General features: G+C 46.8%; 1 protein-coding gene across 1 annotated transcript; it reads right to left on the bottom strand.

Annotated features, from left to right (window-relative positions):
- Positions 1 to 4,076: 4,076 nt before the first annotated feature.
- HDAC8 (histone deacetylase 8) lies at positions 4,077 to 25,096 on the bottom strand (the record flags this gene model as incomplete). The annotated part of the gene is given in 8 exon segments (XM_073600609.1): positions 4,077 to 4,280; positions 4,762 to 4,867; positions 12,531 to 12,625; positions 15,826 to 15,998; positions 19,383 to 19,491; positions 22,822 to 22,899; positions 23,350 to 23,462; positions 24,955 to 25,096. Coding segments are annotated over 8 exon segments (839 nt in total), but the record flags the coding sequence as incomplete, so codon positions are not given.
- Between the last annotated feature and the right edge of the window lie 555 nt (positions 25,097 to 25,651).

The raw sequence follows: 25,651 nt of genomic DNA on the forward strand, positions 1-25,651 counted from the left end.
CTGTTCTCAGCCAGGCAAGTGATTCATCAAACCAGGAAGCAGGATATAGAGTCCAAACATAGGCTGAGGTCACAACAGGTAGAGCGGAGTTCAGAGGTCAAAGGCAAGCAGGGTTGTACACTTGAAGGCAAATGTAGCAGCTCAGGTCACAGGAAAATCAGGGCGTAGCTGAAGACCACTCAGCAATCTGTCCAGGTCACAATCCAGCTTAAATAGGCCATTTGGCACCAATACCAGTGCCGAACGTGCGCCTGCACACACACTAATAGGTTTGTGCACGTGTGCCAATACGTCTTGCAGTGAGCTTTTGTGAAGCATGCAATAGTTTTCTCATTCTAGCACATACAGGTGTTTTCTTGCACAAGGTTAGTTCAAGAAAAAAAATTCCGTCCTGCTCCTTTAAAGTGGGGGTCTACCTATCGTTTTTTTTTTTTTTGAGTTCATTCACAAACTTTTCTTCTCAGCATTACATACTCACATATTGTGTGTAATATGTCCGCCTGTGTCAGATTTAGTCGGAAAGAATAACTTATATTATTCACTGCAGGCGGTTTCCATCTTCATTGTGGGCATTTGAAGCCCACAAGCATTTATTTCCTGGATGTGGTGAATGCTGTGCTCCCAGCATTCACCGCTCGTTCCCGCACATGCTCAGTGGCATCCTGGGAAGCCTGGGACTAGCTCCCAGGAGTCTGGGAGAGGCTAGAAACACGCCTACTCCCACGGGAGGAGAACCAGGAAGTGCAAAGAAGAATAGAAAAATAAAAGGTAATTACGGCGATTTAAATTTTTTTAAACGGCATGTCAGCATCTAGGCAAGGAAGAGAATACATACAGATATTGTTCAAAATTTGGGTGGAACCCCGCTTTAAATTTTCTTCTCGCTGCGGTCAAAAACTATCAATTTGACCCCACTAATAAGAAAAGCGAACGTTCTTAAAAATGTAAATTTCGTGCAAAATGCTTCTACTTTTTAGGGTTTTTTTTTGGAGACTAAATCTGGTTGTCCTCCAGGCCCCGCTGCAGCAAAACATCCGCACAGAGCAATGCTGCCACCTCCGTGCTTCACAGTAAGGATGGAGCATTTATGATGATGTGCAATGTTTGCCTCGTTTGGCCCAAAACGTTTTTCTAAATAATATTTTCCTTTTTTTTTTTTTTTTTTTTTTTTAAATCACAGGTCATGAAGACCACCCTGCTTGTTCTGAGGGCAGTAGACAGGACCAAGTTGCAGAGAGTCACGTCGTTCTGATGTTAGCATTCTTTCCAGTCTGCCCTGCAGTCCATGGCGATTAGAAATTTTAGAGTGACCCTCCAGAGGAGCCACATTCAATCAACAGTATTATCCACCCCATCGGGCTCCTATCTGCCTACACAATTGGCTGAATCACTTAACAGGGCAGGCCACAGCGTTGCAATAGCAGAGAAGAAATCCTTTATTGGCATTTACTGCAGGGCTGATGGGTAAGATGAATGCTTACATCAAGATGACGTGATGGTAGGTGGCTTTACCCCATCCGCAGCCCGGGCAGTGCAGAGCCCACAATGAACAAGGTGGGGCAGCATAAGCAATAAACATGACTAACATTTCTTTATTTATTTTTTTCCCAAGCTAGACTAACCATGTATAACGTGGTGCCAAAGCTGGTACATGGGCCTGCAGATTGTTGCGGACAGAGCAAGAAGTCACTGGCAAGATCAATGGGAATTTTGCCAATAGTGAAATATATATAAAAACAAAACAAAAAAAAAAGAAGCACACTGTTATTGAAATGTATTTTCTAATTCAAGAACTGTCTGCTGCCTGCTTAATACGACAGCAGCCCCGTATCCCTGTTTAGAGGAGAGAGGCCTAAAATATGTCAGCAGTGAAACGCAAGGCAGAGGCAGCAAATGACCAGTGAGTGTTGAGAGCGGGGAGGGAGGGCGAACTAGTCAATGTTGAGCAGGGGGGGGGGGGGGGGGGGGGGGTCGGGGAGGTCCCAGTGAGTGTTGTAAGAGGGGAGAGATTGGGCGGGGGAAGGGTTAGACCAGCGCGTGTTGCAAGGGGGAGGCTAGACCAGCGCGTGTTGCAAGGGGGAGGCTAGACCAGCGCGTGCCGCAAGGGGGAGGCTAGACCAGCGCGTGCCGCAAGGGGGAGGCTAGACCAGCGCGTGCCGCAAGGGGGAGGCTAGACCAGCGCGTGCCGCAAGGGGGAGGCTAGACCAGCGCGTGCCGCAAGGGGGAGGCTAGACCAGCGCGTGCCGCAAGGGGGAGGCTAGACCAGCGCGTGCCGCAAGGGGGAGGCTAGACCAGCGCGTGCCGCAAGGGGGAGGCTAGACCAGCGCGTGCCGCAAGGGGGAGGCTAGACCAGCGCGTGCCGCAAGGGGGAGGCCAGACCAGCGCGTGCCGCAAGGGGGAGGCCAGACCAGCGCGTGCCGCAAGGGGGAGGCCAGACCAGCGCGTGCCGCAAGGGGGAGGCCAGACCAGCGCGTGCCGCAAGGGGGAGGCCAGACCAGCGCGTGCCGCAAGGGGGAGGCCAGACCAGCGCGTGCCGCAAGGGGGAGGCCAGACCAGCGCGTGCCGCAAGGGGGAGGCCAGACCAGCGCGTGCCGCAAGGGGGAGGCCAGACCAGCGCGTGCCGCAAGGGGGAGGCCAGACCAGCGCGTGCCGCAAGGGGGAGGCCAGACCAGCGCGTGCCGCAAGGGGGAGGCCAGACCAGCGCGTGCCGCAAGGGGGAGGCCAGACCAGCGCGTGCCGCAAGGGGGAGGCCAGACCAGCGCGTGCCGCAAGGGGGAGGCCAGACCAGCGCGTGCCGCAAGGGGGAGGCCAGACCAGCGCGTGCCGCAAGGGGGAGGCCAGACCAGCGCGTGCCGCAAGGGGGAGGCCAGACCAGCGCGTGCCGCAAGGGGGAGGCCAGACCAGCGCGTGCCGCAAGGGGGAGGCCAGACCAGCGCGTGCCGCAAGGGGGAGGCCAGACCAGCGCGTGCCGCAAGGGGGAGGCCAGACCAGCGCGTGCCGCAAGGGGGAGGCCAGACCAGCGCGTGCCGCAAGGGGGAGGCCAGACCAGCGCGTGCCGCAAGGGGGAGGCCAGACCAGCGCGTGCCGCAAGGGGGAGGCCAGACCAGCGCGTGCCGCAAGGGGGAGGCCAGACCAGCGCGTGCCGCAAGGGGGAGGCTAGGGAACGGGGACCAGCGCGTGCCGCAAGGGGGAGGCTAGGGCCGGGGACCAGCGCATGCCACAAGGGGGAGGCTAGGGCCGGGGACCAGCGCGTGCCGCAAGGGGGAGGCTAGGGCCGGGGACCAGCGCATGCCACAAGGGGGAGGCTAGGGCCGGGGACCAGCGTGTGCCGAGCAGGGAAGGGTAGGGCCAGGAACCAGCGTGTGCCGAGCAGGGCAGGGTAGGGCCTGGGACCAGCGTGTGCGGAGCAAGGTAGGGTAGGATAGGGTAGGGCAGGGGACCAGCGTGTGCCGAGCAGGGTAGGGTAGGGCCAGGGACCAGTGTGTGCCAAGCAGGGTATAGTAGGATAGGGTAGGGCCGGGGACCAGTGCGTGCTGAGCAGAGTAGGGTAGGGCCGGGGACCAGCACGTACTGAGAAGGGTAGGGTAGGATAGGGTAGGGTAGGGCCGGTGACCAGCAAGTACTGAGCAGGGTAGAGTAGGGTAGGGCCGGGGACCAGCGCGTGCCGAGCAAGGTTTAGTAGGATAGGGTAGGGCCGGGGACCAGCGCGTGCCGAGCAGGGTAGGGTAGGATAGGGCCGGGGACCAGTGCGTGCTGAGCGGGGGAGGCTAGGGTAGGGACGGGGACCAGCGTGTGCCGAGCAGGGTAGGGCCGGGGACCAGCGCGTGCCAAGCAGGGTATAGTAGGATAGGGTAGGGCCGGGGAACAGCGCGTGCCGAGCAGGGTAAGGTAGGGTAGGATAGGATAGGGCCGGGGACCAGTGCGTGCTGAGAGGGAGCTAAACCACTCGAGCAACCGATCTGCAGTAATTTTTTTTTGATTTCGATTTTTTTTTTAATGCAACTCCACCTGTTTATGTGGGTACAAATACACACGAGAAAAACAAACCAAAAAAAAAAAGGAGGAGAAGGAAGAGATCTTTTCAAAAATTTAATATATAAAAACAATCTTTAAAAGCAAAATGTTCAAATATTATACATTGGTCACAGAAGTCAAATGATAGATAGAAGCGCTACCATGGCACAGACTTGTGTGTGCAGCTTTATACTGTCCAGCGATGAAGCTTGTGGCGGAAACCACATTAAACTGGGAAAACCGTTAAACCACGTGCTTCAGGTTACCTGTTCAAGAAAAAAAAAAAAAGACAAAAATTAATAATCACTCTTCTGCATGATGATGAAGGGAGGAACTACAAAAATTGTGTGTGAAAAACAGAAACTTTACATTTGTAGCATCCATGCTTTAGAGCTAAATTCCGGGCAACACAAATCTACTAATAATACAATGACCATTTTTTTTCAACCAGGAAATAAAGCAGGTTCTATCTGACTTACTGCAGCTTCTAATGCACACTGTGGGAAGTTCGCAGTGTGCAGAGAAATCAGAATAAGCCATTTCAGTCCAGGAAAGGAGTCGGTACAACTGTGCAAGACTGAACATCAGTTCAGCGCTAAACACAAATCAGCTAATAATGCAGAAGGCACCTGTGAATGGTCTTCTGTCACCTAGAATTGAATAGGTGCAAGGAGACTGAGCATTCATAGACTGAGACATAGCCACTTGAGGCCTATTCGGGGTCAGAGTTCTAGTCCTTGTTCTCACCTTTTATTGACCCCAGGATCTCCTGTACTTTCTGAGCATCATTACGATCAGGCCGGCAGCTCGGTGTGATCTCCAGAACATAATCTGGACCGTAATCTGTGAAGAACTAAATGTATCAAAAGGAATGTCAGTACATATGGTGTAGGTTCTGAACTTAATGTCTTATATGTAACATACACTCTCTACAAGCACTCAGCTTTATGATGTCTGCTGTCTTAACACGGACATTGTGTCAGGACCTGGATCGCCTGCTGGTGGCACTGTGGTTCCCTGGATGGAGGGTTGCAATTCCAGTGCCTCCCAGAAGCCACACCACACACACTAATAATCAGTTTCCACGTAATGCTTGCTACTGGGAGGATATTTAGGTCCTCCCCTAAGCTCCTCGTACTTCACTGTGCCCACCTTTCCCGGTTCCGGAAGCTGACTCGATATCCTGCCTCCAGTTGGGCAGCAGGTAGGGAATCAGCCAAGTCCAGACTTTGCCGATTCCTGGGCCGCTGCGTAGCCAGACTTTGCCAATTCCTGGATCGCTCACTGCCCTGCCAGACTTTGCCGATTCCCTACCTGCTGCCCAGCTGGACTCTGTTGGCAAGATACCCAGTCAGCTTCCGGACCCCGGGGGGGGGGGGTTGGGGGAATGGGGTAACAGGGGTTGGAGGAAACAGGTCCAGCTGGACTCTGTTGGTGGGATACCCAGTCAGCTTTCAGACCCCAGTGGTGTGCGTGTGTGCACTTAGTAGGGGAGCACCTAAATACCCTCCCAGCAGCCAGCATCAGGAGGAAACGGACACCCTCCACCCAGGGTACCACAATGCCACCAGCATGTGATCCAGGTCCTAACCCCTTGCATTAAAATCCAAGGTCTGTTTATAACATCAGGCATTTTAACCCCCATTTTCCAAATTGCCACATGGTCAAAAAAAACAAATCTGTGAGAAAAAAAAAAGAAATGCATATTGTACGTCAAAAAGCATTTCTCTCTGCTCTAAACCCGGATTCTGATTATAGGCTAATGAGAGACACCAGTGCGCTGATCTAGGTTCCTATTAGTCAATTGAGGTAACATAATCCAAAATATTCAGCACATGGCTCAATCTCAATAAATAGAAAACTTTATTGAAGTGCTGGGGTAAAATCCATGTCTGAAAATCGGCAAATACGTTTCGAGTCATAGTCATAGCCCACAAAGCTGAAATGCATCAGCAAACATGGATTTTAACCAAGTACTTCAATAAAGTTTTCTACGTATGGAGATCCTGCCACCTGCCGACTATTTAGAATTATACTTGACGTACAGCAGGCTTCCGCACAGCAGAGGGCGATGTCGTGATCCTTCCACCAAGATCCTGGGAACACCAAGGTCCGAAATCTCACAAGAAGACAGTCCAGAACAGTGCAGGAAAGCCTCCTAGCAAGATTTGGGATCCTCAGCACTTCTTGAGATCTCGCCAAAAGAAGGATTACATCACCGTCACCTAGGCGCTGTGGGAGCCAAGATAAAGGGAATTAAATTTTTTACCTTTTTTGCCCCACTTGTTTTTTTTTTTTACCATCATGTGGAGATTTGAGATGGGGGTTGGGGCCCGATGCGAACCTTGCATCTTAGTGTAAAGTCCATTTTAAAGTAGATCTAAAGCCAACATTTTTCTTCATGTAGCACCCTGGAGTTTAGGCAGGGATGCTCTTCACAAATATACTTGCCAGGAGTAGGTATCCTGGTTGATTGATAGAGATCTATTGATTCCTCCCCAAGTTTGGCCTTGTTGCACTTTTCTACCACTAGGTGGCCGGGCACTTGGTGGTACTCGATTTGAGGAGGGCAATGCAAGGTCAAGGTATATGGGGTATCTCAGCCAATGGGCAGGGGCTTTCTTGAATCTTATGGCCTGTTGGGAGAACCTATATATTCGGGTGGAGTCAGGTGACTGCTGTTCTGTGCCACCTGGACGGCTGTCTGGGTGGAAGTGTGTTGTATTGCCCAGGCTGCTAGGCCGGAGTTTAGGCCTATCCCAGGCACACCTGGCTGCTAGGCTGTCTGAGGACCTATCCAGAAGCAAGATAGCAGCGCAGGGTTGGGATTGCAGCTTCCATTCCAACCAGAAATTAGGGTTCTGCCGGCCGGAGAACTTGTCACGGTCAGAGGTAGAAGGGAGGCTGTCGCCAGTAAGGGACTGTCAGCCTTATTACCAGGGACCACAGTGAGTAACTGAAGCAAGTAGCGGAGCAGAATTCTCACCAACCGGGGACGGTGAAGAATCAGGAAACTTCAGAGAGAATCAAGCCAGCAGAGGTGATGCTTGCAGAGCAACCTTGTGTGTCAAGCCGGGGACCGAGCAGACCAGCGTGGGTGAAGCTTGAGGGGCATCTAGGAATGCCAAGCTAAGGACCCAGCAGAGGGGCGGGGTGAGGCTTGAGGAAGATACCACCGTGAAGATTGGAGGAGCTCAAGGGATTCAGTGGCAGTGAATCATCTAGTCTAGTGAGAGAGACTGGGAGCTCAGTGGGCTGAAGAACTACAAGAAGTGATTATAGTGGAAGGGAAGGAACTGTTACGTTTGTGTTAGGAACTGTTACCATAGGAGACGGCATTCCTGCACGTGCAGATGTGGCGTCTTGCTGGATGCCTTTCCCTGCATGGCTGTCCTCCTATTGAAGTCGGAGTCTGCCATATGATCTTGCAACTAATTAAAGTGGAGTTCCACCCAAAAATGGAACTTCCACTTTTTGGATTCCTCCCCCCCTCCAGTGTCACATTTGGCACCTTACGGGGGGGGGGGGGGGGGAGCAAATACCTGTCTAATACAGGTATTTGTTCCCACTTCCTGTCATTGATCACCGCAGCGCTTGCGGTGACCTACGCCACTTCCGGCGCCTACACTCTCCTCCAACGCTGTATTTTGTGAGACACAGAACACAGCAGGGACCAGAGAGGATGCGAAGCGCGACTCGCACATGCGCAGTAGGGAACCAGGAAGTGAAGCCGCACGGCTTCACTTCCTTATTCCCTTACCGAGGATGGCGGCGGCAGCAGCCGAGATCCGAAGGACGGATCGGCTGCCGACATCGCGGGCTCCCTGGACAGGTAAGTGTCCATATATTAAAAGTCCGCAGCTGCAGTATTTGTAGCTGCTGGCTTTTAATATTTTTTTTTCAGTGGACCTCCGCTTTAAAGGGTGTCCTGGCCCTAACCCTCTTTCCCCCCCAAAAAGATTGTTAAAAGAAATAAGCTTTTTGTATCCAAAAAGTGTCTGGCACCCAATAACTTTACCTACTCTGCACCCACTATGCCTCACAAGCCACCACATTACAGAAGGATGTCGGCTATCTCTGGCGGTTCTCATTAGACTGAAGGAGGCCTGGGATTTTGCTACATTCATTTTTTTTTGTATACAGTAAAAAACGGTTAATTTGTGTCCTATTGTGGGGATTTATTCCCACTTTCCGTTTTGTGGACAAACCAAGAAAAGGAGAGAAAAAAAAAAAAAAAACTATACAAAAGAATTGCCCTCATAATTGCCCTCATAAACTGACCTTACACCAAACAGGTTGTACAATCTCATTTAGAGCTACTATGTAGTGCAAAGGCCTCTCTCATTTGATACTAACTGAGTTGATTGTATGGGAAGGCCAAACAGGAAGTGAGAAAATCTCTACAAAATTAGGGAAATTCTTGTCCTCAATGAAAGGACAAGACTGTTCTGGTGAGAACGCAAGAAAGTTGCATTTTCCACCACTTTTGGTTCTGGCAAATAGGGATGTAACTACAGAGAATGGGGCCCCATAGCAAAATTCCAATGGGACCCCTGGCAACCTTTCTCTGTAGAAGAGACCCCTCCTTGTGTTGGGACGGCTGGACGGAAAAAAAAAAAAAAAAAAAAAAAATTGGAAGGAGCTCAAGAGGAGATCCTGTACTCTGATGTTAGTACAGTGATCTCCCCCACTGAACTACTGTGTTCTGATGGCCCCCCCCCCACCGGCAAGCGCTTGCAGCTATTGGCTGAGCGCGCTGATTGAATGCTGATTGGCAGATGTTTTTCGGCATGCCCCTTGGACATAAGCTAGATGTTCAGCCGGCTTCTGTTGGACAGGCTGCCGTACACACAGGCTGAATGTCGGCCGGTTTCTGTTGAACTAGTCGGCCTGTGTGTACCAGGCTTAAGACGCTCCAGTCGGGGGTCACAAGCTGAGGTCAACACAAACATTGAAGGACCGACAGTCATACATTTGTGCGTGAGGGCCCACCAACAACCCAGAGCATCGGAGAGGAGGAGAGCAGTGGTGACCAGAGGAGCGAGGAATATGGTATTAATTACACCTTATTACTCCACTCCTAGACTTAAAGTTAAAGTCCAGGCTATTCCTAACCAAGATTAAATCTGCTCCCACCCCCCTTCTAACTCCTATTCTAACTATAAAAATGCTTATACTTAAAGTGGTTAAAAAAGGCAGAAAGCTTTTTCCCCTTTTTTTCCCGCATTATATGCATTAAGGGACAAAACCTTTTTGCATGCAGCTTTACCCCTAAGCCTGGTCTCAATCCAGAAATATGCCTGAGAGCAGCGGCTCTCTCCCTCCTTGTTGGCTCAGATACAGCAGCAGGAGCAATTCCTTTTGTGGTCGATCAGTTAGGGGAGGAGGGAGTGAACAAGAGCAGCGAATTAGTGAAACCTTGTGAGCTGCCACACTAAACCTAAAAGAACCTAAATTAGCATAAACTAAATATAACTATAATCAGCTGCCCGCACTTCCCCAAAATACATAGCACACTGTGGAGCGCTAATATGCATCAAATAAAACAAGTGCTAATACAAATATATATGCAATAAAAAAACTATATATAGCATAAATATTTAAAACGTGACATCCTATAAATATAGTAAATAAAGTGCTCGTGCTCCGTGAGTCACACAATCGTGACTTCTTCTAAGAATTCCCAGAGGAAGTCACGAGATTGTGACGAAACCGGTAGGAGGAGCTTGATCGGCTGACTAGAGAGGTACCAGGAAGTGTTGCAGAGCAGGCACAGGACGGGGGGGGGGGGGGGGGGGGGGGGGACGCCGTGAAACCAGGGCTGCAGAACCGGACCACAGGTGACTCCATCACCCCTCAGCACTATAGCACTTTAATTAAAGGTGTTTATTTGAAATGTGAGTTGTATGCATGAGGAGTTCTGTTTGAAATTAAACAGTTTTAAAACGTTATCACGCTATTGCATGCCTCTGTCATTTTCCGCATGTGATGTATATGAGGAGAGTCTTTGAACATATCAGGAGGAAATCGTGGCTTTTGAGCTGGGCTATTATCGGGAGGAGCAAGTGGTCTGTGTTCCATTTTAGTGTTGCATAAACCTGCATAGGACAAAATAAAAATAAAGGAGGATCTTTGCAGGGTATTGCTACGAATTACAGGCTTAATTCTTTAAGCCCCTAAGGTGAGGGTACACCTGGATGGGGCTGTGTGCACACGGCATGAAGACACAATTAATCACATGGTTGATGTTATTATGGACTTTTGCTGTTTGGTTTAAATACCTTATCAAGGACTGAGTGCGACTCATGGAGCATGAGCACTTCATTATATTTATTTATAGGATGTCACATTTTATATATTTATGCTATATATAGTTTTTTATTGAATATATATTTGTATTAGCACTCGTTTTATTTGATGCATATTAGCACTGCACAGTGTGCTATATACTGAACAAGAGCAGCTGCTCTTCTGCGTCTCTTCCTCCTTATTGGCTGAGAGACAGCAGCGGGAGCCATTGGAAGGGGGGGGGGGGGGTCCCCAGCCACGCTTTGTGTGTCAATAGAGGGGGACCCAAGAAGAGAAGGATCGGGGCTGCTCTATGCAAAACCCACTACACAGAGCAGATTAGTAGAATATTTTTTTAATTTTTTTTTACGAACAGTCACTTTAAGAAATCACATTAAAAAGGGGTTGTAAAGGCAGAAGATTTTTTTTGTTATCTTAATGCATTCCTTGCATTAAGATAAAAAAAAAAAAAAAAAACACACCTGTGTGCAGCAACCCCCTCCCCCACCAACTTACCTGAGCCCATCTTGGTCCAGCAATGTGCACGAGTGCCTTGGCCGCTTGGAACTCTCCCTCCTGATTGGCTGAGACACCACAGCGGCGCCATTGGCTCCAGCTGCTCTCAAAGTCAGTTAGCCAATGAGGAGAGAGAAGGGGCAGGGCCGAATCAAGGCTGTGTCTGAACGGACACAGAGCTGCGGCTTGGCTCGGGTGCCCCATAGCAAGCGGCTTGCTCAGGGGGGGGCGGGGGGGGGGGGGTGGAACTTGACAGGAGGGAGGGGCCAGGAGCGCCGGTGAAGGACCCGAGAAGATCTGGGCTGTTCTGTGCAAAACCAACCGCAGAGAGCATGTAAGGCCCCTTTCACACGGGACGGATCCGTGTTGATCCGCCCCGTGTTTATCCGCTGCTCAGCGGGGATCGCTCCGTTTTCACCAGCTGAGCAGGCAGATGACAGGGCGGGACCCGCACACTGTGCAGGGACCGCCCTGTCAGATCTCCGCTCTCCCCTATGGGGGATCGGAGGAACACGGACCGTCTGTCCGTGTTCCTCCGATCCGCTCTGCAGACGGATAGAAAAATAGGATTTTCTTCAGTCCGCAGAATCGGACGAGAGCGGAGGCGGACAACATCGGGTGTTAGCGGATGTACATCCGCTGACACCCGCTATCCCATAGGGATGCATGTATGTCCGTATTTCATCCGAAAACGGATGGATGAAATACGGACATACTGTCCGCATGTGTGAAAGGGGCCTAAATATGACATGTTTGTTATTTTTAAAGAACAAATAAAAAAAATAAAAACACACACACAACTTTAGTATCCCTAACTTTTCTGAGAGCACTCTGGTCCAGTCACTTGATTTCCCCCCAGCAGCTGACTTCGGGGGAGAGGCTGCAATGCCTGTGCGGTGATGTCACCCATAGGCTTACTATGGGGTATCCATTGTCGGCAGTCCCCCTGAAGCCAGCGCGCATCACATGACTGGACCATATTTTTATTGCAAGTCCTGGAATTTAGCTTCAATGAAAGGTACAAACGTGGCCTCATTCACACAGATGTACTGACTGATACACCCGTGCGAAGGACCGTCTTCACTCGCGTGGGATGCACAGGAGTTCCGTGCACCCCCTGTGCAGACAGCCTGTAAAACTCAATGAAGGGCGGCCAGTTGCACAGACTTGCATGGCCCTTCCATGCACATCCCGGAGCTTACATCTGTGCGAGTCCGGTGCACGGATGGCAACGCAGACAGAACCCTTACTATAATTAACAGCAAGCCCTTAACTTCTCTTTGTTGCCATCCGCTGCCACAAGGACTTCTAATATCAATCAATCATCCTTTGCTTAAATTAAAAATGGCAAATGACCTTCTAATTTTCAGAATTATGAAAGACGCGTTTTACCGACCACTTCCAGCAGGCACCAGGTGAAATTAATACCACTTTGCTATTATGGAAAAATTCAGGGGTTTATTGTCTTAAGAAATACAGTATATGGCGGTCAGCCAGTGGACGTCAAAAAAAAAAGTAGACTACTGAGAGCCCAGAGAACAAGGAATCAGTGTTGAAGTGAAGAACAGAAGAGTCTTTGTTTCGTAGTGTCTTCTAACAAAACAAGCATTAATGAACTTGGAAAGGGCCACAGTAATATGGGACTCATTTTCTATCCCTTAGATCTCCCCCACCACCCTCCCCAAAAACTGTGGCCAGGCAGAACGATGTACCTCATGGTCTGGGATTTCAGATGATAATGTCCGTCCTAGCAAGACTGAAGTCAGATATGTCCAACAACGAGCGGTGTTGGGGAGATTGTACCCTCCTACAAGAAAACCAATGAATTTTGAATTAAAATTAGGACTTTAAGCAGTTTAAAAAAAAAAAAAAAAAAAATAGCAGCTGAAACATCTCATTTAAAACAAATCCAAATGCATTGTTTGTCTAGATATTTGCAGCCTCCATCATGCTATTAGTACACTATATGGCCAAACATTTGTGGACAACTGACCATCACACCTACAGGAGCTTATTGGAGATCCACCATGGCCATTAATATGGACAGCCTCAAGGTTTAAGATTTGTAGGGTGTCTGTGGGAATTTGTGTCCTTTTGTAAGGCCAGGTACTGATGTTGGAGGAGAGGACCTGGCATTCCGATTCAGACCAAAGGTTGTCAGTAGGGTTGAGGTCAGGGCACTGTGCAGGACTCTTGAGTGCCTCCACACCAAACCATGACTTTAGGATCAAGTCAGGTACTGTCTTGACCTGGCTTAGTGCTCCAGTTCATCCCAAAAGTGTTCAGTAGGGTTGAGGTCAGGGCTCTGTGCAGCAGTCTTGAGTTTCTCCACACCAAACTGGTCAAAGCATGTCTTTATGATCAGGTCAGGTTGGCTGTGAAGACCTGGCTTAGTGCTCCAGTATATCCCAAAGGTCTTCAGTAGGGTTGAGGTCAGAGCACTGTGTAGACCAGCATTTCTCAGCCAGGGTTCCATGAAACCCTAGGGTTCCTCCTAAGGTTGCTAGGGGTTTCTTAAGCTGTGACCAATGGTGTATGGATCTCCTACCTACACTAATGATCAATACAAGGGAACAATTTTCCACTAACCACCAATGCAAGGGGTCACTTCTACATTGACTACTTATTGTTAGAGAATACCTTACTTGGCTCGAAAATTGGTATTTCAATTCATCCCAATGGCGTTTAATAAAGTTGAGGTCAGGTACTGAAGTTGGATGAAAAGACCCGATCCCAAAGGTGTTCAGTAGGGTTGAGGTCAGGTACTAATGTTTGGATAAGACCTGATCCCAAAAGTGTTCAGTACAGTTTAGGTCAGATACAGATGTTGGATGAGAAGACCTGATCCCAAAGGTGTAATGTATGGTTGGGGTCAGATACTGATGTTGGATGAGGAGACCTGATCCCCAAGATGTTCAGCAGGGTTAAGGTACAGGAAACTGGAGTTCTTCCACACCAAACCATGTCTTTATGATCACGTCAGGTACTGATGTTTGTTGAGAAGACCTGACTTAGTGCTCCAGTTCATCCCAAAAGTCTTTAGTAGAGTTGAGGTCAGGGCGCTGTGTAGACCAGCGTTTCTCAGCCAGGGATCTATGAAACCCTAAAGGTTGCCAAGTGTTCCTTAAGCAGCGAGCAATGGTGGATTGATCTCCCACCTACACTGAAATTCAATGCAAGGGGTCACTTCTACATTGACTATCTTAGAGGATACCCGACTTGGCTCACAATCGGCATTTCAATTCATCCCAATGAGAGCTGAGGTCAGGTACCGATGTTGGATGAGATGACCTGATCCCAAAAGTGTTCAGTAGAGTGGAGGTACTGTATTAATGTACGATGAGAAGACCTCATCCCAAAAGGTGTTCAGTAGGGTTGAGGTCAGGGATCTGTTTAGGACACTTGAATTCCTCCACACCAAACTGGTCAAACCATGTCCTTATGGAGCTAGCTTTGTACACAGGGACACAGTCCTGTTGGAACAGAAAAGGTCCTTCCCCAAACTGTTACCACAAGGTTGGAAATATGTCTAAAATGCCTTTGTTTACCATATTATTAACAGTACCCTTCACTGTACTCCATTATTTTGAGAGGTCTTCACATACTTTTACCCGTAGATTAGGTGTGAGGGTCAGGTGTCCACATATGTTTGGCCATGTAGTGTATCTACCGGCGATTCAGCTTTCCTCACACAGGGTGACATCAACTGCTCTGCAGTGAAATTACTGTAATGTTGTCATCTTGTTCAGTGCTGTAAACTTACAACAATGCTGCTCTGCCACGTACATCAGGGAGGAAGGTTCTGAATGTTGTCATCGCTGAGTACCCTCCTCCTCAATACGGTAATGTCAGGTATACCCAGGTGTTCCCAGTAATGCACCAATAAAAAATAAGCAATCAAGCCACAAGTAAAAATCGCTAAGGACTAATTCTCATCACGTCTGGTAGGCCTGAGTTGCTCCACGCTGGCCCAACAAAGTGACAAGCTGAAATTTACATTTTCCAAATTTTACAAAAATTTCCCCAAATTTCCAGAATTTTCCCCAAATTTCCAGAATTTCCCCAAATTTCCAGAATTTCCAATAGGCCCAGTTTACACCAATGCTTTGCATTGGGTGACAAACAGAATGTGCTGTACTAAACTAGAACACACCACAGTGTGCATTAGGGAAAACAGAGTAAAGTATTTTGATTTCTGCTATGGAAAGGAAATGTAAATCAATGCATTGCCTTAAACGCATGCCGACCTGAGTGCATTTATTACGCATCAAATGCAATGCATAAGGTGCGAATCCAACCTACGACATATGATAAGAAAAGTATGATCTTAAAGCTGAGGAGTTATGCAAATATCAAAAATGCCTTGATGAGTGGGTGTCACTCTGGAGGAGTGAGTGTTCCTAGGCTGATGCTGAGCCTCCATGATGGAAAGAACTGACATCCAATGAATGACAGGGGTGGGCCAGGGACAGTCAGGCTGGGGAGAAAAGGACTAGATCACGAGTCCTCAACCTGTGGCTCCAGCTGCTGTGGAACTACAAGTCCCATGATGCAATGCATGCCGCTGACAGTTAAAAGCATGACACCCCAAGGCAAAATAACTGAGGGGACTTGTAGATCCCCAACAGCTGGAGGGCCACAGGGTGAGCACTCATGCACTAGATCTCCAAACGACATCCCTCCAGCTGTTGCAGAAATACACGTCCCATAAGGCATTGTAAAACTCTGACATTCACAGACATGACCAGGAATGATGGGAATTGTAGTTCCTGAACAATTCTTTGGAAACCCCTGCGACTAGATGATGCTAGATGTCCTCCAGCCAGGAAATGAGGCAGGCTCTGTCTTGCTGCAGCTTCTAAACGCACATTGTGAGCAGCTCACAGTATGCGGTGAAATCAGAGTAAGCCATTTAATTTCAGGAGAGAAGCCTGTACAACTGTGCAAGACTGAAGGGAAGGGCGGAGTTTGGCTTTAATAAATACAGTAAAAAACAAACATTCTCACCTCCTCCGAGTAGAAGCGTAGGGAGCTGCCACTGTAAAACATACTTCAGGCACTTTCCAATTCCCTCTGGAGTCATATTAAAGCTGCACATAGGGTCCCCAGCAATGGTATCGGCTCCGAGTTGCAGGACAACAGCAAGGGGGTTAAATGCCGCAAACACTTCCTTCAGTACACTGCGAAAAAAAAAAAAAATCAAAATCGTTCACTCAATTTGTATATAATAAAAAAAGAGCTCAATACACTTGTAAAATGTGCACATGATCAAAAAAAAAATAAAAAAAAATAAAAGCTGAGCACCAGGCAAAACACCTAAACACACAGATGCAATACATACCGTATATGGGAGCTTTCCTGACACAAGATTTCAATTTCTGTACATCCATTACACAGTTTTGCCACACAGCACAGCCAGACTATAGAACTATCCTTGCTCTGCTGTAGTTAAAACAGAACTTCACCCAAAAAGGGGGAAGTTCCACTGTTCTGCTTCTGTGTCGGGGCTGGGCTCAGCCCTTCCATCTCTGAGCTGGCCGCTCAGCTGTCGGCTAATTGCCAGCTCCCATCTCTCTCCACAGTTACCCAGCTGTTGTTGATTCTGCTCGTCAGTCCTGCCTACTTAAATTCATCCAGCTCACTTGATCTCTGCCTTCGCCTTGTGTTAACATTACAGAGACTTTCTAATGCGTTCCTGTTGAAGACTTGCTCGGCTGACGTTCCTTCTGGCTCCTGATCCTGCTTGCTGTACTACTACGTTTATCTCTGGCTCTCTGACATTTGCTTGGCTGACTACCCGATCCGGTTACTGAACTCTGGCTTGTTTTGACTATGCTTACTGTTTACCTTATTATTAAACAAGCGTGATTTAACTATACTTCTGTCTCAGTCTGATTCATTGTTCCTGATATTCTGCCTCCTTTGGGGAGGTGGGGAGGGAGGGGGAGCAGGTATGTGTTTTTGACAGGTACCTGCTCCCTCATCCACTAGGATCAGATGTTTGGCCCCCAACTCTCTTTGCCTAAAGTCTTTCGGGACATTTCACAGCTCCCAGGAGGCTGCTGGACCAGTCACAAAGCGAAGTGTGATGCCACAATGAGTCACAGCCAGCTTTCCCTTAGTAAACATGCCGGCACTAAGGACCTGAAAACCGGTGAAGAATTGGCCTGGGTGGGATGGCGCTGGATCCCTGGACAGGCAAGTGTCCTTCTACTAAAAAGTCAGCAGCTACAGTATTTGTAGCTGCTGGCTTTTATTTTGTATTTTTTTTTGGAGGGCCCCACAACGACTGAAGAACCTCTAAATAATGCATGCAAGTCCTCCACCCCACCCCCAGCCTGTGACTGGACAGTAAAAAAGAATCAGCAGGCCGATAAGCTCACCAATCTGCTTTTTCCTCCTCCTATCAGCATGTTCCTTGTTAGCACAGGAGCAAAGCAGCACAACTATTGGCTCCTTGTGCTGTTTCTCACCCCACCAACGTCTAAGCCCTGTTGTACAGGGACTGCAAGAGGCTGATATCAAGTTAAATTCAGGTACTTACACTGCTTGTAATTAACTAAATACATGTATTGATGTATTATTGATTACAGAGCTGTGTTTCATCTGTGTCCTTAAGCGCTTGCCGACCAGCAGCCGTCATACTGCAGCAGGTTGGCACAGCTGCGCGAATCACCGTAAGTGTACGTCGGCAAATTTAAGAGCGATAGGGGGCGCCGGCACAACGCCAGAGCCAATATGCGTGGCCGGCGGCCGTGATGTCCTGCCGGTCACCACAGAGAGCCAGAACGAGGATCTGTCAATGTGACCAAACAGATCCCCATTCTGACAGGGGAGTAGAGAGAGATAGTCTGTTCAAAGTGATCTCTCTCCTCCCCCACAGTTAGAAAACACCTCCCTAGGGAACACATAACCCCTTGATCGCCCCCCTAGTGTTAATCCAGATGCGGAAATGTAGTACCTAGGCGTAGAGACAGGAGTACACTTCAAAAAAGAAAAATTTTAGAGACATATACACATACACATTTGTGTATATATATATATATATATATATATATATATATATATATATATATATATATATATATATATATATATATATATATATATATATATATATATATATATATAATATATATATATATACACACACACACACACACATATATATATATACATACACATATATACACACATATATACACACACACACACATACACAAAAGGGTCACACCCCCCCCCCCCCTCCTTTTTGGATAAGACCTAGTTGTATTTTTGGCTGGAACTCTGCTTTAAAAAGGGGTTGTAAAGGTTTGTGTTTTTTCACCTTAATTCTGGCAGTAACCGGCCCCCCCCACCCCCCCCCCCCCCCCGTTTTACTTACCTGAGACCCTTCACTCCCTCAGCGGAGACATCCTCTCCCTCTCTGCATGGGGTCCCGGCTCTTGATTGGATAGATTGATACCAGCGCAGCCATTGGCTCCCGCTGCTGTCAAGCAAATCCAATGACGCAGGTGCTGGGGGGCGGGACCAAATCCGGCATTCATGTCTATGGACGCAAATGCTGGACTCAGGAGCGCGCCCGCCTGGTAACCCCCCCAGGAGAGCGCTTCTCCTAGGGGGTTATCTGATGCGAGGAGGTGCTGCTAGCGCCGCTGGGGGACCCCAGAAGAGAAGAAATCGGGACCACTCTGTGCAAAAAACGAACTGCACAGTGGAGGTAAGTATGACGTTTGTTATTTAAAAAAAATAAAAAAACACAAAAAGGTTTACAAACACTTTAACTGCTTGCGGACCAGCCACCACAGTTTTACTGCGGCAGAATGGCACGGCTGGGCGAAACAACGTTACCTTACGTCACTTCGCCTTTTGGCCACTAGGGGTGCGCGCCAAAAGAAAGCTCCATTTGTTTGAAAAAAAAAGGATGTCAATTTTGTTTGGGATACAGCGTCGTACGACTGCACAATCGTCAGTTAAAGCAACACAGTGCCGTATTGCAAAAAAATGGCCGCATTGAGCAGCCAAATCTTCCGGGGCTGAAGTGATTAATATCTGCTTTTCTGGGGGCATGTTTTACATCCCAGAGGTCTGCTGTGTCCCCCAAAATAACTATTGAGGGCTCCTTTACGCTTGGATTCGGGGGCAGTAGACAAAAAATGAAAATAAAAAAAAAAACCCTGCATGTGGCCGAGACTAATTTTTGCTGTCTCTCAAACACTCTCCCTTAAGCTGTTAAGGCAATGGTTGGGGGGTGTACACAAGCCACTAACGTGATGCACTGCTTCATGGTCGCAATAGGAATACCCAGTAATATTCTACAGGCACCACTGCCCACAAAATGTGCCCCATTCAAGTGAATGGGGCCACGCTGCAAGCACCTGTCAAACGTCTCAGAAAAGCGATCCAAGCACTAATCACTTTTCAGAGGAGTGTTAGTCCTAGCCATAAGTATACAATGAGCCCTTAGAGGAAAGATGCACCAAAAAAAAAAAAAAAAAAACTGCAGCAGTTCAACCAATTTCCAAAAACTTTTACTGCAAATATTTTAGTAGCGGAGGTCTTACCTTTCACAGATGTGATAATATTTATCATCCGTTATTCCGTCTTCTAAGGGAACATTAACGCTGTAGTATCGTCCTTTGCCCAGTCCAACGTCTATAACATCACCCGTCCCTATGAAGGGAAACAAAGCATTGTCAGGTATTTACATACTGGGGTCAGTTTGATCACATGCTTTACAAGCCGGTAACAGCTTGTAAACAAACTGAAAGTGATGAAATCCATCTGCGTCTGACATCACAGAGGGGGGGGGGGGGGGGGGGGGAGGACCAATGGAAGAAGTGACATCACTGGGAGGACCAATGGAAGAAGTGACATCACTGGGAGGACCAATGGAAGCGCCTCTCAATCCGTCTAGGAATTTGATAAATGCGGGTCACATCGGTACTGGGCTTCCACCACCTGTAAATGTGACTGAGCGGTTGTAGGGAATCGCCGGCTCCAAGAAGGATACCCCAATCATTACTGTAGTGATGACCAAGAGATCACCACTCCCGTCAGAGGACACACACACACACTTGCGGTGGACAAGAAGTGATTAACCACTTCAGTACCGGACACTTTCTCCCCCCTCCTGCCAAAGGACAAATTTTCAGCTTTCAGCGCTCTCACACTTTGAATGACAATTGGGCGGTCATGCAACACTGTATCCATATGACATTTTTATCAGTTTGTTCACACAAATAGAGCTTTCTTTTGGTGGTATTTAATCACCACTGGGGTTTTTATTTTTGCTAAATAAATGAAGAAAAAGGCTGAAAATTTTGAAAAACAAAATAGTGTTTTTCTTCATTTCTGTTATTATTTGCAAAATGTTATCTTTCTTCATAAATTTTGGCCATATTCTATATTGCTACATTTCTTTGGCGAAAATAATCCAAATCAGTGGATATTATTTAGTCTGTAGGAAAGTTATAGAGTCTACAAAACTATGGGATAGTACAGTATCTCAGAAAAGTGAGTACACCCCTCACATTTTTGTAAAGATTTTATTCTATTTTTTCATGTGACAACACTGAAGAAATTACACTTGTCTACAATGTAAAGTAGTGAGTGTACAGCTTGTATAACAGTGTAAATTTGCTGTCCCCTCAAAATAACTCAACACACAGCCATTAATGTCTAAACCGCTGGCAACAAAAAGTCAGTACACCCCTAAGTGAAAATGTCCAAATTGGGCACAATTAGCCATTTTCCCTCCCCGGTGTCATGTGACTCGTTAGTGTTACAAGGTCTCAGGTGTGAATGGGGAGCAGGTGTGTTAAATTTGGTGTTATCGCTCTCACTCTCTCATACTGGTCACTGGAAGTTTAACATGGCACCTCATGGCAAAGAACTCTGAGGATCTGAAAAAAAGAATTGTTGCTCTACATAAAGATGGCCTAGGCTATAAGAAGATTGCCAAGACCCTGAAACTGAGCTGCGGCACGGTGGCCAAGACCATACAGCGGTATAACAGGACAGGTTCTACTCAGAACAGGCCTCACCATGGTCCACCAAAGAAGTTGAGGTCACGTGCTCAGCGTCATATCCAGAGGTTGTCTTTGGGAAATAGACGTATGAGTGCTGCCAGCATTGCTGCAGAGGTTGAAGGGGTGGGGGGTCAGCCTGTCAGTGCTCAGACCATACGCCGCACACTGCATCAAATTGGTCTGCATGGCTGTCGTCCCAGAAGGAAGCCTCTTCTAAAGATGATGCACAAGAAAGCCACAAACAGTTTGCTGAAGACAAGCAGACTAAGGACATGGATTACTGGAACCATGTCCTGTGGTCTGATGAGACCAAGATAAAAGTATTTGGTTCAGATGGTGACAAGCGTGTGTGGGGGCAACCAGGTGAGGAGTACAAAGACAGGTGTGTCTTGCCTACAGTCAAGCATGGTGGTGGGAGTGTCATGGTCTGGGGCTGCATGAGTGCTGCCGGCACTGGGGAGCTACAATTCATTAAGGGAACCATGAATGCCAACATGTACTGTGACATACTGAAGCAGAGCATGATCCCCTCCCTTCAGAGACTGGGCCGCAGGGCAGTATTCCAACATGATAACGACCCCAAACACACCTCCAAGATGACCACTACCTTGCTAAAGAAGCTGAGGGTAAAGGTGATGGACTGGCCAAGTATGTCTCCAGACCTAAACCCTATTGAGCATCTGTGGGGCATCCTCAAATGGAAGGTGGAGGAGCACAAGATCTCTAACATCCACCAGCTCCGTGATGTCAACATGGAGGAGTGGAAGAGGACTCCAGTGACAACCTGTGAAGCTCTGGTGATCCCCATGCCCAAGAGGGTTAAGGCAGTGCTGGAAAATAATGGTGGCCACACAAAATATTGACACTTTGGGCCCAATTTGGACATTTTCACTTAGGGGTGTACTCACTTTTGTTGCCAGCAGTTTAGACATTAATGGCTGTGTGTTGTTATTTTGAGGGGACAGCAAATTTACACTGTTATACAAGCTGTACACTCACTACTTTACATTGTAGCAAAGTGTTATTTCTTCAGTGTTGTCACATGATAAGAAAGAATAAAATACTTGCAAAAATGTGAGAAGTGTACTCACTTTTGTGAGATACTGTACATCTGAAAATGGATCAATCCTGATGTACTGACAGCCGATCTTATTGAGGCCCAAAAATGCCAGGACAGTACAGATATCCCCGAAATGACCCTTTTTTGGAAAGTAGACATTCCAAGGTATAAAAGTTGTAATTTTTTTGGCACAATTTTTTGGGGAACATGAATAATAAAAAAAAAAAAAGTTTTCATACTTTTTTTTACATACCATCACCAGTCCAGTACAGCATTGTCATAACTGGTGTGGGGGTGACCAGGGACGCTGACTGGTGACAGTATGTAAATAATACATATATTTATTATTATTATTATTTTTTTTAATACTGTGACAAGACCAATACAGTGTTACCATAGTAACACTGTACTACTTTGGGGAGGTGATGAGGATTATTTATTTATTTTTAAACACCCTAGGAGTGCTTAAAAAAGTGAATTTCACTGCTAAAAGCAAACATTTTTACTGCATGTGTGTGTATTGTTGTGATTGGCCACAGCTAATCACATGGTGCAGATGGGCTGTGATTGGCCTGTCTGCACCATGTGATCACTGTGACCAAATCACAGCAACACAAAATTGTACACAATGAATGGCATGAAAGGAAGCCATCCATTGTTTACAATTGTCATGCGATCTGCTGTGATTGGTCAACAGTGATCACATGGTACCGGCAGCAGGGCAGGTGCACTGATCAGTTATCAGCCGTGTACGGTGGATACAGTGGGCGACAGATTACGATGGAGTGCAGGCGGTAGGGGGGAACACACACATGTTCTGGGGAGGACGTCATGCGACATCCTCAAAGAACAATACCCACAAGTATAATATGAAGTATAAGATATTCATGAGGACAAGAAAATTACTCTTACCAGGGAAGAAGCCCGGTGAAAATTTGTGTAGGGAAACTGTCATGACTTTAGAGGTGAAACTGAAAGCATCTTCAACTCCTGAAAATTAAAAATGCCCATATTAGTTTGGATGTAAAATAAGGACAAGAGAAGAAAGAAAGAAAGAAAGAAAGAAAGAAAGAAAGAAAGAAAGAAAGAAAGAAAGAAAGAAAGAAAGAAAGAAAGAAAGAAAGAAAGAAAGAAAGAAAGAAAGAAAGAAAGAAAGAAAGAAAGAAAGAAAGAAAGAAAGAAAGAAAGAAAGAAAGAAAGAAAGAAAGAGAGAAAGAAAGAAAGAAAGAGAGAAAGAAAGAAAGAGAGAAAGAAAGAGAGAAAGAAAGGAAAAAAAAAGAAAAGAAAGAAAAGAAGAAGAAGGAAAAAAAAAAAGAAGAAAAAAGAAAAGAAAGAAAAAGAAAAAAGAAAGAAAAAAGAAAAGAAGAAGAAAAGACGAAAAAAGAAAAAAGAAAGAAAAAAGAAAGAAAGAAGAAAGAAGAAAGAAGAAGTCCTGCTTACCGTCTCCGTGATGTAAATCCAGATCTATATAGAGGACTCGCTCATATTTCTGTCTCAGTTTCAGAATCCCCAATACTGCATCGTTCAGGTAACAAAATCCAGAAGCTTCGTCCCTAAACAGGAAGAAGAAGAGAAAGTTTAATTAACTTTTCAATGTTGTAATGATACAATACAATATATACAGAGACTCCTGTGATGTCCATCTATTGGATCCTGTGATGGGACTGAAATCTGCTTTGTGTTTTCACTAAATTGGTGGAAAAGTGAAAGAAAATAGGGAGAAGTCTACAGAGCAATGGAATGGCACTGCTCAGCTGTACACATTGTGCTGCAGATATTATATACAGTGGATATAAAAATTCTACACACCCCTGTTAAAATGTCAGGTTTCTGTGATGTAAAAAACTGAGACAAAGATAAATCATTTCAGAACTTTTTCCACCTCTAAAGACAGAAACCTGACATTTTAACAGGGGGGTGTGTGGACTTTTTATATCCACTGTACAGCATTGTGCTGTACATTACATACTCCATACTGCTCAGCTGTATATTATAGACTCCACATTGTGGTTTACATTATATACTCCACACTGTCCAGAGGTATACCATGTGCTGTACATTATATATGCCACACTGCCTATCTGTACACATTGTGCTGTTCATTACATACTCCACACTGCTCAGCTGTATATAATATAGCCCACACTACCCAGCCATATACATTGTGCTGTACATTATATACTCCACACTGCCCATGGATATACATTGTGCTGTACATCATATACTTCACACTGCCCATCTGTATACAATGTGCTGTACATTAAATAGACCACATTGCTCAGCTCTACCCAACTTATTCTACATTTTATACTCCATACTGCCCAGCTGTATACAATGTGCTGTATATTATATACTCCATACTGCCCAGCTGTATACAATGTGCTGTATATTATATACTCCATACTGCCCAGCTGTATACAATGTGCTGTATATTATATACTCCACAATGCCCAGCTGTATACAATGTGCTGTATATTATATACTCCACAATGCCCAGCTGTATACAATGTGCTGTATATTATATACTCCATACTGCCCAGCTCTATAGAATGGGCTGTACATTATATACTCCACAGAGTATTTAGGAGAATAATCGCCAAGCATAGCAGGGAAGCTATGATCCTCTTTCCTGTATCTGAAGGGTCTTCTCTGGGCGATTTCCTACCACTGCTGTAGAGATGGGCAGCACAGGGCAGCAGGAGAGCTATCCAAGGATTTCTGTATAGGGGGCACTGTTTATCGGGTTTTCATTTCAGCCATGACATGGGTCTTCAAACTACGGCCCTCCATTTGTTCGGGAACTACAATTCCCATCATGCCTAGTCATGTCTGTGACTGTCAGAGTTTTACATGCCTCATGGGAAGTGTAGTTCTGAAACAGCTGGAGGGCCGTAGTTTGAAGATCCCTGCGCCACGGGGTTGTGTTGGTTTTTTTTAAAATGTTATGAAAATGAAATTGGAGCTTTGTAATAGTAAGAGCAGTCATCTCCTACCAAGAACAGATATAGTCCGGTTGAATTTACCCAGAGATCCCACAATGCCTACTTCTTAGCATGGTGCCACCCTCCTGGCCAGTTAATAGCAATACGGGCTTTGCCTTCCAATAGCTGTTCAACTGCAGTTAACGTGGCTCCTCCCACAGCAGCTGCATAATCATAGATACCTTCAGTGATGGGGCAATCATAACCTGCAAAGAATAAAATATTACCAAAGTCAGATGTAATAATATAGTAAAACAACTTTCATTAAAACCAAGTTCAGGGGTCAGCAACCTTTATCTACTTAAGGCCCAGATTCAATGCGTGTGAATGCATGAAGGACCACATTCACCTGCTAATAAATTAAGATAATAATCTGGACCCTTTCACATTACACAGCCCCGCACCTCTGGACCTCCTTTACATTACACAGCCCCGCATCTCTGGACCCCCTTCACATTACACACCCCGCGCATCTCTGGACCCCCTTCACATTACACACCCCGCGCATCTCTGGACCCCCTTCACATTACACAGCCCCACACCTCTGGACTCCTTTACATTACACAGCCCCCCACACCTAGGGACCCCTTTACATTACACAGCCTCTGGAGCCCTTTACATTACACAGCCCCCGCATCTCTGGACCCCCTTCACATTACACACCCCGCGCATCTCTGGACCCCCTTCACATTACACAGCCCCACACCTCTGGACTCCTTTACATTACACAGCCCCCACACCTAGGGACCCCTTTACATTAC

This window comes from Aquarana catesbeiana, linkage group LG09, assembly GCF_042186555.1.
Source record: "Aquarana catesbeiana isolate 2022-GZ linkage group LG09, ASM4218655v1, whole genome shotgun sequence".
NCBI classification, from domain to species: domain Eukaryota; kingdom Metazoa; phylum Chordata; class Amphibia; order Anura; family Ranidae; genus Aquarana; species Aquarana catesbeiana.